Consider the following 13,573-nt stretch of genomic DNA (forward strand, 5'->3'; position numbering starts at 1 on the left):
GTGATATTCTTAACTTTGACTAATTTAACTCTTCCATTCAAATATGCAAAATATTTCATACTCCAAACAGAGGATTTCTACTAAATCCTTCCATAAACTGACTTCACAGACTGTTTTGGTAATCTTTCCAGATTGCAAGAGTCAAAAATGGGAGGGAAAAGAGGGCAACGCTATTTTTTATGGGGCAAAAGAAAAGATTCTTCTATTTCCAGATGTCTCACAGCCCTTTCAAGAGCAGAGAAAGATACTATGACAGCAGATTTTATGATTCTTGGCTTCAGAATCACATCAATCTGACATCAAAAGAATGAGCTGTTTTATCATCATGATGATGCTAAAGATCTGGCGTCTGTTCAGATTAGTAACAATGCAAATAAGGCAGCTATAGGGAATAAAAAAATCAGTCATGTCCTTAGGCTTTATCTGTGGTTTATCAGCTTCTAAACAACCAGCTACAAGAAGAAAGAGAAGCAATACAGTGTTTATGTTCTGGATTAGAGCTTAATAAAAATGAATGTATACAACTTTTTCCTAAGCTTGAACCTAGATAATCTTGAGATTTTGTCCCATAAGACTCCCAATTATTTTGACATTATTAGACTAAAAGCTATGCCCCAGAACTGTAATCTTAATTGAAGTATTTCTTTCTGGAGAACAGTAAAATAGACATTAAAGTGAGCATGATGAAATAGGTCGTCTATTTTGCACATAATTTATTGCAGATTCTTAGCATTGCTCAAGCAACGATTTAATTTATAACAATTGGTTTTGGGGGACCTCATCTAACTGGATTTCAGCAAAGCAATTAAAACGGTGCCATACAGGGAATTATTAGCAAAAGGGTCTGGCTGAAGCAGAGACAAAAGGTGCTGAAAGGGGAACCATCAGGGTAGAGGGAGGTTACAAGCACATTTTCTCAAGCGTCACTCTTAGGCAGTCTTAACTAAATACATTCACCAGCAACGTTTGCACAAGAAGAAGGATCACATTAATGAAATTTCCTGATGACATAAAGCTGGGAAGAGCAGCAGAATATCTCACAGGAAGAACTCAGGGAGCCGATTACTGAGAAATACCCTAAAGATATTTCATTATACAAAGCTTAAGATCATGCACTTAAAAGGGGATTGTGTTTCCTGAATGAGGTCTGGTGGAAACAAGGAGACAGAAAGTCTGTTTTTATGATGAAGCCTGGGAAATGAGAATTTCTAATGTGGATGTCTCCACAGTACCTACAAGCCTGGGTCCTGCCCAGGCAGTTAAGCTTTTTAGCACTGGCTACAACAGCAGTGGCCACAGGTACTTAGAAAAAATATGAGTATTTCTGGGTACCCATTTGTAAACAGTTATTTCATTGGTACTGTGAACTGAACACAACTCACAGCCTCTTTCAGATTATTCTCTCCTTTTTTATTCTTCTTCCTGTTAAATAACTACTTCCCGCAGGAGGCAGGTGGCAGGTATTGAGTGGTTCATCCGTAAAGGTGAGAGTGTGGCAGTCCCCCCTCCTGCTCGGCTGCATGAGGAGGAGTCCTGCTGGGCAAAGCTGCTCTCCTTCCACCTGCAGACCTCACTCAGCATCACCCCTTATTTCAGCGAAAAGACGTTTCAGAGTTATCCGCACATCTGGTGTGTTCCCAGCATGAAGGGTTGCCTTTTCCCCACCCACACGCTCCGGGAAAGTTTCTCCTGCCCTTTCATTGCCCACAATGATCCCTCAGAAGGGCTGGCCGGGGAGAAGTGCTCCCACACGACTGGTGACATTTAAGCTGTGTGGCAGATCCCTTTGCGCACGGGTCCTGCTTCCAGCCCAAGACAATAGCAGACTTCGGTGGGTGCGGGATGAAGCCCAGTGTGACATTTTCTTCCGCCCCACGCTTCTTTGCTGAGTGCAGCTTTTGTGAGATGGCGGAGGCCAGAAAACCCCTGTTGTTCCACCTGTTTCTGTAGCCTCCGGTCCCACGGTCGGTGGCGCTGCAGTGGTGCATACCTCCTCGCATGCTCTTTTCCCTACCAACAACGAATCAAGCCCCTGTGTGCTCCATTCACAATGAATAAGACTGCAATAAATTCAGGTAAAACATGACTTTTGGACAAGAGAAATTTGTTGAATGCTGTTGGTAGGCCATAATATCATCTTCCATGCAGGGACACCATCATCCGTCCCGTGGGGACCAGAATACCACCACAGGAAAAGTTTACTGAAGCAGGGTCTGATTGGGCATTCATTAGAAAAATAACCTTTCGTAGTAATTCACAGAAACCAAAGCTTTGTTGAAACATCCTGATTTCAAACAAGTTTTTACCAGAAAAGCTTCTTTCACCCAGACAGAAATTTTCAGTCAAAACCAGAGTAACTGCCACCTGCCTGTCCCAGAACAACGAGAACAGCCAAGACATTGCGTAGGCACCCTCTTTGCAGCACAAAAGTGAAAATATACCAGTTGAATAGGTTTTCTGAAGTGCACCTTATCCCCTTATTTTTAAGGATCTCCATTCTTTTTCATCATGGGAAGTTTTCTTTTCCAAGGAACAGAAAAAGAAGGAAGAAGACAGTAGGGAAATACCAAAAAAGAACTATTTTCTAGCTAGCTCGGGTTTAAATTAATCTAAACTACCCTATTTAAACCTACCCCTTTCTGCATGATGGCAAATATAGTTCAAATTCAGCTCAGAAGTGGGACTTTACGTTAGATAAACCTTTAATGAACTTTTGCAAATGTGAACATTTTTGTCCTCTTCTGACCTACCCATAGCAGTAAATGCATCTGGCTTCACAGGTAAGGGGATGCAAGAAAAATAAATCTAAATTATCATCAAATTAACATCTTCATATATGCAACCCATGAAAAATCATCAAATCTATGATAATATGGCATAAAATAGTTATAGGAAATTGTTTAGGATAAGCTGGAAAAATGTATTATACCTTATTACTGCTGTCACTCCGATAAGAGCTAACAACCTTCATGCTCCCATCACATGTCAGTATTTCATGAACACAGTCTTTGTATTGGAGTTGGCCGTGCTAGCCAGAAAAATACTCTCTCCTCACCAAATCAGCATGAACAGTGATTTCCAAAATTGAAATGAGTGCAAATGAGCAAGTGTCAGTTAACATGTATCGGATATTGTCATTATATGTGCTATTTAAATGGAGTATTTTATATCATGATCATTTGCTTGGTGAAGTAGTAGAAGTGTTTAACTTCTTGTAGATCTCTGCTGATGCATACTTATCTTTTAAATGGAATTCATTGTAAGAAAATTAAACATTGTCCATAAAAAGTTTGCAGATGAACATTCATTGTCTCCCCTTGAGCCACAATCATTTAATTACTGTTAAAGATCTTTAGATTAAAAAACAGTATGAGCCTGCTTCATGACTCAGCCTATTCCCATTCAGTTCAAAATCAATCCACACCCAAACCATCACTGGTAATTTTATCCTGGGAATAATCAGTGTTGATAACAGTGTTTGGGGCATGCTAAGATGTTTCTCTTCTCTCCTCTTGCTTAATCATTTATCTATAAAAGCCCACACTACCTTTAGCAGCAGGCACGATGCACATGCAACCTAATGAAACAGGAAAAAACATCTTCTGGGTGGAAAAGATCAGGTTCCTAATTCTAATGTCACTGATTTATGCTTTTCCTGTGTACCTATAGATAAGTCACAGTTTAAACTTCTCATACGTGCTGCACACTGGCTTCAGATTTAGTATTTACGTACTCATTTTAAGAGGCTTAATTTACCTCAGCTCGTAAGTTTTTCTTCTATCCCTAGTAGAACAGGGAATGGAAATGAACAGCATTATTCATAAAAACCCTACACGCATGCACATCCATACACATGCACATATACACAGCAACTGATTCACAAGGAATCTTGCTGCTGTGATACAAATCATATTGCCCTTTCACTCTTTGCTGCTCTTCTCTGTCCACGCTTCCTTTTTACTCCAGGAAAGCAAAGTTTCTACCCACCCATCATACTTTATCCACTCTTTTGAAAGCTTCTCCTCTCAAGGCCTGTGCATATTGCGTTGGCACGCTACCAAACCCCGCTAACAAATGGCAGATTAAGTGGAAACACGGAAAAGAATTTCAAGCATGTATTATACTTGCTTGGAGTTCAGCGTGCAACTTTTAAGACGAGGGCTGCCCTCTAAACAGGCAGGCCTGGGAATTCAGTTGCAAAACAATTACAGATGCAAGGAAAATACCTTTCCTCTGAGAAAGAAACTTGATGATATTCAGCAGTCTTCAGCAGGCTACGTTCACTGTGTGCTCTGGAAGAGCTCGGCACGGTCTGTGCTTTCTCGAGACCCTGGTTTCCATTTCCAGCGCTGTTCTCCGAGGGACTAATATCATATTAATCAGGATTTTTCTTATGTCAACCTCTTAAAGATGCAGGAGCAGAAGACTGTAATCCCTTCCATTCACAACCAAAACAGCCCCTCCATACCTGTCTGCTGTTCTGCCTTAAGATACCAGAATAACGAGGCAGTCGATTCAGTTCTGCAGATTATCAGCAGTCACCATCAGATGGACAATGAAATTTCTAGTGTTGCACTTGTATATAGTTTAGTTACTCGTGTCTCTTTGACAAACTATGTTGGCTGCATGGCTACCTTTCTCATGGTTTAAAGGTATGGTTTGAAAAAAAGCCCTGTTGACAGCATTAAAGCAAATATACGCTGGTTTGAAAAAAGCCCTGTTCACAGCACTATAGCAAATATACTCCGAATGCAATTTCCAGACCTGCCTAGCAATGGCCCAACCCCACTCTGAGTGAGTACGCTGGCAAAATTACCACCAACTTAGGTGGATGCAGGTGAAACAATGTTGAGCTTTAGCACAACAATTGTGCCCACGTTATCTGAGATTTCCTTTTCTTTCCAAAAACAATCTGGAATGTTTGCATAGGGTGTACAGTAGAAAGAGACTCTCCCACCCCTGATTACATTAAACTTGTTGCATATATTATTTATTTTTTTTTACAAAAACTTGCTCAAGTTGCTCTAGCTCATTTGACTTCTGCACAACTCCACTCTGCTAGTCGTCTTGAGAGAATAAAAGATCTCAGTCTACAGTCCACTGAAGCAGCTGAGAACATAGGACCAGTGGACAGGAAATATGCCCCGTAAGCCAGGACTGGTGGTCTCAAGCCCACATGACATAGCGTGCACATCCAGGAATCAGTAAAGGTGTATGGACAGCAATTCTCAAATCAAAAAGTAGAACATTTCTGTACTCCAGTGTTCCTCAAAAAAATGTAGGTCTCACTGTTGGCTTAAGAGGAACTTTTTTCTTACTGCATCAACTAAAAGAAAGAGAGGATGGACATGATTTATGACCTTATACTGACTGGTTCAAATTCCTCCATAGTTTATTGACGCTAAAGTTAATAAAAAAAATGTGACTCTCTAGTCTAATAGGTTATTTTCAGCTTTAACTAAACTGAGCTCATGACTGGCTCTGGAATTGCAACAGTTACATGAAAGCTAAGATTGATTATTACTGTCCAAAGACACAGAGTAATTAAGCCTAATGAAAAAAAAAATATTACTTCTATAACAGGCAGTGACAAAAGAAAACTGAAGAAAAATAAAAAGCATTGAGGATATTAATACATCTGTTCTGTATCTGAATGTCCTTCCAAATAAGTAACTGAAATGAGAGAGTGCAAGTAACTGAAATGAGAGTAAGAGTGCAACTCAAGTATAGTACAAATACAAGAATGTCTGCATTGAAATTCTGTAACTTTTCTTTATTCACTGTGATACATTCAAACAAAAGTGCTCCAGATAACAGCCATAAAGTAAAGGAAATTAAAATAAAAAGGCAGAAAAAGACCATCAGATACATATGGTGATTATTCATATTTCAAAGCATTAGTAACTGCTTGTATCTGAGTGCACCAAAAGCCCACATGAGGGTCCATGTTTTTGTACGCTGCACCTATAAAAATAATAATCGTAGGCAGCTCTAGCAAAAAATGTTTTTCAGAACTAGAGCCAAAGCCATCACAAAGATAAAGCACCATCAGGCATATGTTTACAAATGCCATAGTAATTAGTAGAGTGTAAAAAAGGCTTAGCTGAATTAACATTTTCCTTGTATAGCACAGGGAAGCTTTGCTTAGATTCATTCCTTCCCAGCTCTGCCATTTCACACCAGGGACTTGCATTTGCCCCACAACACCAAGCACCACAGGCAACTTGGTAAGCTTCAGGAGACAGTGAGAGATGGATGGAAGCGAAACTGGAACTGGAGCCAGCGTCTATCCTCCTATTTAAAAACATAATATTGGCATGGCAGCAAGTACTTAACCATGTTACTGCGACAGAGTGGCACAATCCACCTGAGAAACACTGTTTGTACAGACCACATTGACTTCCCAATGCTGTTTGCTGAGCCACAAGTCTTTGGCTGGACTGATGTTACCTATAAAAGACGGTTCTTGTTTCAACCTACAATTCTGCTATAGTAAAAACGTAAGTCACTATTATTTGTAAGAGACAGCAGAGAATCACTTCATAGCAAACTCTGATTGCACCCTGTAATGTGGCTCTATTCCAGCTGCAGAATTACTGAACTGTGCATTTGCCAAGAATTATTTGTAACTCAACAATTTGACGGGGAGGAGAATTCTTACCCCAAACAACACAAGAAACAGAAGTCAAGATGCTGCACAAATTACACTGTCAAAGGGATACAATAGAGAGACACTTATAAATCTAGGGTCCCTCTAACTGATGTATTTTTAGGTAGCACGGCATGGATCTTCAACAAAAAGGGGGAAAAAACAGTTGAACCCTTGTCCTGCTCTCCCCTTTACCTGCTTTGCAGGCAGCAATTCAGATGGCCAGCAAGACCCAAGACAGGCTTTCCCTGTGAAAATCTGAGTTGCTGACATGAGATTTTCCTTAAAAGATCTAAGTAGGTCATAACAGAAAACAAGCCTCTGTCCCCATACGCTTTCTATAATAGTATGTTCGTAGGGATCCTGCTAGGTGTAAGGCCATGCCCCAGCGCTATAAAGATTTAAGCCCACGTGTTTCCCAAAGCAGGATGCAATGGCACTGCTCATACGACCAGCATCATCTTCACAGTCAAGTCCTTGCAACGTCAAGGTCTGTTTGCTAAAAAAGCATTTTTCTTAACTACGTTACTAATAAAGTCTCAAATCACTCAGACCAAAAGAATGTTAGAAGTGTTATGCAGTTATTTACCCTTCACGCTATATGTGTGGCATTCATCTCCCACAGCGCATGCCTTACCCTTTTCACACTCCCTTTTTCATGCAGGAACACAAAGCTGTAATGTTTGGGTTGCAAACACCATTAAATGCCCCTCTTCAGCCCCCAACAGCATAGAAATATTTTCTTTTAAAAGTTCACATCAAAGCATTTCTACTAATCCTAGGATTTATTAAAACAAACATTGTAGGCATGAGATAGTCAACAGCGTCCCTTTTGTAAGATTCTTTGGAGACGGTTCTGATCTCGTACTGTTTACTGATCCGCCCCTAATTAATCTTCAGTTGCTCAGCTGCAAATTCAGCAAGTCCACCTGCTCCTTCCCCACCCAGCAGACTGTCCTTTCTCCCCAGTTTCAGCTGTAATGAGAGCACCACACAGCCCCTGTTCTGAGAACAAGGTGGCTTGCTTGAAAAGCTATATATCGCATCCCGATGTTACAAGATCGCATCGCGCACATTTGCAGCAGAAGTCTAGCCTTTCCTCAGGTGAGTAATTAAAACCAGTCATTAAGTGCTTCCAAGGAGTTTCATTGTCTTTATCCTTCCCTGCAGTCAAGGTAGTTGCCTTTGATCCAGTAACAGATCTGTGCGTATTTGAGGGGTGTGATGCGAACAGCTACATTGAAATCCTGTGGGGTGCCATTCATGTCCACCCACTGATGGCCTGAAAATATTCCAATAATTTTACGCTCCCATTTGTTATTCTGCCTCTTCCACATCCTCACGTACACCCCAGATCCACTTGCACCCGGCTGGGCATCGCACTGCTGGTACAATAGGTCATACGTTTCGTCTTTGACATCACAGAAACGGTAAACCAGGTTTCCCGGACGATCATTGTCGTAACCAGAGAAGTGAATCCTCCCTCCAGGCAAGTGTCTTGCTGGTGGGCTCACACCTATCTTCATAAACTTTCTTTTATGAGGCTTCTTGAGCTCCAGCAGGGCATAGTCATAATCCATGCCAATATCATTGGCATTGCCTTTGATCCATCCTTTGGGGACATGTGTCCGTTTCACTCGGATCCACTGGAATTTCATTTTCTCAGGCATTGCTGAGTTGGTGACATTGGCCCCTTTGCTGCCGTCTTTCAGTTTGGGCTTTAGGAATCCCACCCGCAGTTTCTGAGCTCCTTTGACATAACTCTTGCCATCATGGATACAATGAGCGGCAGTAAGAACGTGCTTTTCAGCCACTAGCGTCCCCGTGCAACCTGTAGATAGCTTCACCGATGTGGAGAATGGGTAATTCAACAAGAAGTCTTTCCCAAAAATGCTAAACCTGCTGTCATAGCCATAGATCTGCCTCTTAGTTCGAGATTTGCCTTGAGACCCATCACCGCTGTTGCTCAGAATATATATGCCCACTTCAGTTTCAGTGAGGCTACCATTAGCGTACAAAGTTTCATAGGACAGATAGTTCTTCACTTCTTCATAAGTTGGCAGCGGAGAACTTTTGTGGCACGCTGGGCCACAGGGAGATACCACTTCCAATCTGGCTTCAGCATCAAACTGCGGTTTGGCCAAGTTAAGGGTAGACTGTGGCAGGATAACTGGAACTCTGTAAGATGGCCAAGTTGGCTTCCAGTGAGAACTGGAGGGCATCACATCTTTAGCAGCACACAAAAGGAGGATTAAGGTGGACAAGCCTGCCATTCTGAATGCCGGTCTGTGGAAAGCAAAAGGAAGTCCAGTTACTCACCCAGACATGTTGCAAGATTAATCTACCTGGCTAGGTAATGGCTTGCTAACCAAGTATACATAATAAGGGTCAAGAGATTCGAATGGAGCCAACTATCATTAAGTACTTCAGATTTCTCAGTGTTAAACTAATGCCTTAACCTCTGTCTTGAAACAAGCACCCCAGGTTAACCCCAAAACACAGGGCGTTTAACCCCTAGATGGGCTGAGCCACCAACTCCCAGCTGACATCAGTGGAAAGTTACGGTGTTTGTCTTCACACGGTGTAAAGAAAGTTCAGACTCTGCGTAAATTCCCACATTCAGAAACCATAGCTCCTGCAAAGAGTAAATGAGTCTGTCTTCAGCTAGATTACAGCATTCTCTGAAAGCTCCCAACTACTCTCTGACTCCACTGAGAGAGGTCCTTAAATCACCTCACACCGTTTGCTGTCTTAGCCAAAGCCATGAAGCTGATGGTAGGAACAGGCGGGTGGACAAAGAAGGTAACCTGAACAGGAGCTGGGTTGCAGAACATGACCACACGGGAGACTCGCTTCCCCTTGGCAGGAGTTATACCAGAGGAAGGTTTCTGCTCCATGTAGCATTCGCTCTCCCCTAAGCTTACATGAGAAAGGGTGATATGATTACACGAGGGCAGCCAATGAAATAAGTTTACAATTCTTGAGGGAATATTCAGTTAGCATACTGGCTTATTCCTTTATAAACTCAATTAATTATAAATGCAAACCAACCCCCTCTGAGCACAGGGAGGCAAATGGGACTGTAAATGTGTTTATGAACCACAGGCAGAGTGCCTCAGACTGCAGAGAACAGCGTGCACTAGTACTGTGTCAAGAAAATGTGTAACTTTAGTTTATTTGAAAATTAGCCATACAGCTGAATCGCTGCAGGAGGCATTGCGCCCTGGGCAAGAAGGCAGGCAGGATCTCCCTCATACAAAGATTATTCAAACAAAACTTCACAATTATGTTGAGCTTACACATACTTAAAACCCTGCTGAGGTTAAACTGATCACAACTGCAGGATCATTCCTGAAATACCTCAAACAAGTAAACCAAAGCAAATCATGCAGGAGATGAGCACAGCTATCTAAGAATAAAAAAGAAAAATCCTTCTCTCTAATGCTTTTTGTAGGAATACTCCATCCCTAAGCTGCACCGAAAAAGACTTCAGAAGCTACATACTGCTAAAGTCCAAAGGTGTCCAACTCAAATATTGGGCCTGGATTCTTCCATTGTTGGTAGCATCCTCTTTGGGAACGGAGGCTATAATTAAAGCACACAATGTTCAAAATATCAATTGACTCATGCAGGATATCAAAACATTTCTATTCCAAAAAAAACAGATGTAGATGAACAGAGCTGATGTTACTGATGCCCACAGAGGCAGGTATTAAGTCTTCCAGAACTGACCATTCTGATGTTAATTTTTTCATTAACAAACAGGACATCTTTAAAGGGATGTATTTTTTTCCAGAAGTCTTAAGCTCTATAGAATGTATTTCTTTATACCTAACAGGCAAGTCATGCTGGAAAATACAGGTAATTTTAAACATGAATCAGAATGGCATAATTTTGGATGTCCTAAAATTGGAAAAGACTTGCTTATGTATTCAAGGAAAACCATTGGCTCCCCTGGCTCCTTCCACAGCAAAGATTAGTATTTGATGAGGTTATGTTTTGCAAGCTATCAAATGAGACAGTCCCATGTTGGTATAAGGATGGCCCAGGGAACACTTGCTGTATATCAATTATACCCATTGTATAATAGTGATTAGGAAAACATAGAAAAAGAAGGTAACAGGGACAAATGATACCACTCCATTCCCACAAAGACAATATACACTAGTATAACTATTACATATATATAACTGTTAACTGTCATACTTGTTTACTCGTCTCCCAGTTAGAAGCTGAGAACAGGCTAAATCACAGTTATGCTGTGCATCAGGCAGCAGATCCCATCATTAAGAGTACATGTTTAGAAGCAGTCTGCTCTCATCTGCTTCACTTCAAAGTTATTCCCACAAATCACTTTTGAAGCTTTCCTGGTAGATTCTCTGTCTAAATTGCACCACTTGTGCCACTTCTTGGATCTAAAAAATCATTCATGCGAACTGAGCCAACGCTGGCCTTTGGCTGGTTTATTTAGTTGGCAGGGGAAATTTTGAAGTGTCTTGTCAGTAGTTATTTGCACAAGCAGCAAGATTCCTTCGTGCCCGTCAGCGCAGCGACCTGATGAAGGGACTGCGTGCCCAACAGCTGCTCTGCTTCCTCTGAGAGCATCATCAGGGCTGAGAAGGGAAATTACCTTCTCCCTGCAACCTGCCCTCCCTCATCTCCCTGCCATCACCACTGCAGCAACGCCAACGCTTTCCAAGGCCATTTCAGACAGCAGAGGGCAGCCGCCCAATGGAGAGAACAAGACAGGAGGCTGGGATTCGAACTGGTCCCCAAAAAAGGCTTCAGAAGATCGTTATCTGTGTGTGTGCTGTGCTCTGTAAAGCAGTACTTAACTCCACTTCACGTCTCTGAGAAAGTCTCCCCACACCCCTCCCCTACTGCCTCTGTGCTATGACCACACTGCAGATATATGGGATAAAAAAGCCTTTTCATCAGTTGCAGAACTTTTCTATTATTTAAAATTTTATTAAAACCTAAGAATAAAATACAGTTGTGAGCTTATACCCAACCATAGAAACTAAACAGTACTTACAAACCAAGGCATTTACTGACGTCTTTGTAATTATGTCTTACCTGGAGACACAACTGGTACTAAATCAGTTCTGGGCTACAATAATTAGAATAAATAGGTCTTATTTATAACCAGATGCCAAACTAGTGCATTGTACCACTTTCCGTGTAGATCCTTCCTCTTTAAAAAATAAAATGGATAAGCAGAAAAATGCAGGAATTTTAAAAGTAGTCTCAATTTAAAGACAGACCTACCAGCTAGCCTCTTCTTTCCTTTTCCTTTCACTTTTTTTTTTGTTTGTTTGTTTAAAACAAAACAAACCAAAAAAGCTGCAAAACCCAGGGTTAACACTCTCTATGTTTAGCTATTTACTCATGGATGACCCTGAAAGATGTTCTCAAATTGAACAAACTGGTAAGAAGCGAGTACTCCCCTGAACGGCTAACACAAAATGGTACTGAATGAATTACGATGTGCTGCTCTACTGTAGTACTGCTCTTCTGGTTCTGTTTAAACTGTGTCATAAACTCAATCCACCCTTTGACTCAGTACAAAGCCCTGCTCTGATATCCAGCCTAGGAACCCCCTAGAAAGCGGTTTGTACATAATCACACTTGCTAATGGCATTAAAATTGTTTAGAGAATGGAAACAGTGACAGCTACCCCGGGGCTCCCCACGCCGCTAAAACACTTTACAGACACATTTCCCTGCCTGCTATGGGCATTCACGCCTTGAGATAGATGTTGGTGAAAGAGAACTGCCTTGTTCAGGACGGACATGAATCATTTTCTAATAAGCAAGTAATTTTTCTGGAAGAGTTCACTACTTCTGGGGTGGTTCTTGTAATAGATGGTTAAATAACAATAAATCTTGGAACATACAGTATGAAAGCCCGTGAAGCGAACAGTCTCCATTACATTTTGAAATTAAGAAAGTTTTTCCACAGCGCTGGAAGCCAGAATGGCAAAAAAAAAGCCATGGCAAAAAAAAAAAAAAAAAAGAAGAAGAAATAAAACCGGGAGAGTAAGAGAGAAAAACCTGCCTCAAACCAAATTATGAAGGTGAACTAAATCACTGCCGTGCCAAAATACCTCGGCTGCTTTTCTTAGTCGCAGAACTTGTTAAAACGCAGCAAAAACAATTGTGTTGTGCTTTAAGAACCAGAGAAGCCTCACTGCCATCGAAACCCGACGTCTCTATCAGCCTGGCCGCGATGCTGCGGGTGCTGCGGGACTCACACCGCCTCACCCGCCCCACGGAGGGCCGTCAGCACAGACGTCTCAGAAAACCCGAAGCCAACTTTGAGACCGGTGGGCCAAGGGTGTCTGTTAACACATACAACGGGCACAGCGGGTATTTTGATACGTGTGTCAGCGACACACGCACACACAGAGGAAACGGATCATATTATGTGTCCTTCGCCCAATTCCTATAGAAAAATTGTACCGCCTCCTTTCTCCCCTGCAGCTTCGGTTTCACTGCAGAAGAGCAAACTGTGCAACAGGCAGACAGCGACGGTCAACTTGAAGAGGGAAGGGGGCAAGCTGTGGGCAAGGACAGGCACCCCCGGGGCCGCCGCACCGCCCGGGGGCTGCGGCGGGACATCCCCGGCCCTCGCCCGGGGCAGGGGGCCAACAACTGCCGCAGGCTCCGGCGACAGCTCCCCTGAAGAGACCGGGTGATGAACTGATGGATTTCTTAAAAAAAAAAATAATAAAAAAAACCCCAACCCCAAAATACTGATGTTCTCAGCCACGGTGATGAATCAAACTATAGCACCGCTACAGCTACTCCTGTCGCCTCCCAAGTGTGAAACGCAGCAAAGCCGAATTATCATTTATTTTATCGGCCGTTTCCCTCACCAGACGCCCCTCCAAAGTTAGCCACCGACGACCAGCCAGCGGCGGTG

General features: G+C 42.2%; 1 protein-coding gene across 1 annotated transcript; it reads right to left on the bottom strand.

Annotated features, from left to right (window-relative positions):
• Positions 1 to 7,127: 7,127 nt before the first annotated feature.
• PRSS23 (protease, serine, 23) lies at positions 7,128 to 8,928 on the bottom strand. Its single transcript, XM_009881192.1, has one exon. The coding sequence runs from the start codon at positions 8,920 to 8,922 to the stop codon at positions 7,804 to 7,806; it is 1,119 nt and encodes a 372-aa protein (XP_009879494.1). The 5' UTR covers positions 8,923 to 8,928; the 3' UTR covers positions 7,128 to 7,803.
• Between the last annotated feature and the right edge of the window lie 4,645 nt (positions 8,929 to 13,573).

This window comes from Charadrius vociferus, unplaced genomic scaffold, assembly GCF_000708025.1.
Source record: "Charadrius vociferus isolate BGI_N301 unplaced genomic scaffold, ASM70802v2 scaffold1, whole genome shotgun sequence".
In the NCBI taxonomy this organism is placed as follows: domain Eukaryota; kingdom Metazoa; phylum Chordata; class Aves; order Charadriiformes; family Charadriidae; genus Charadrius; species Charadrius vociferus.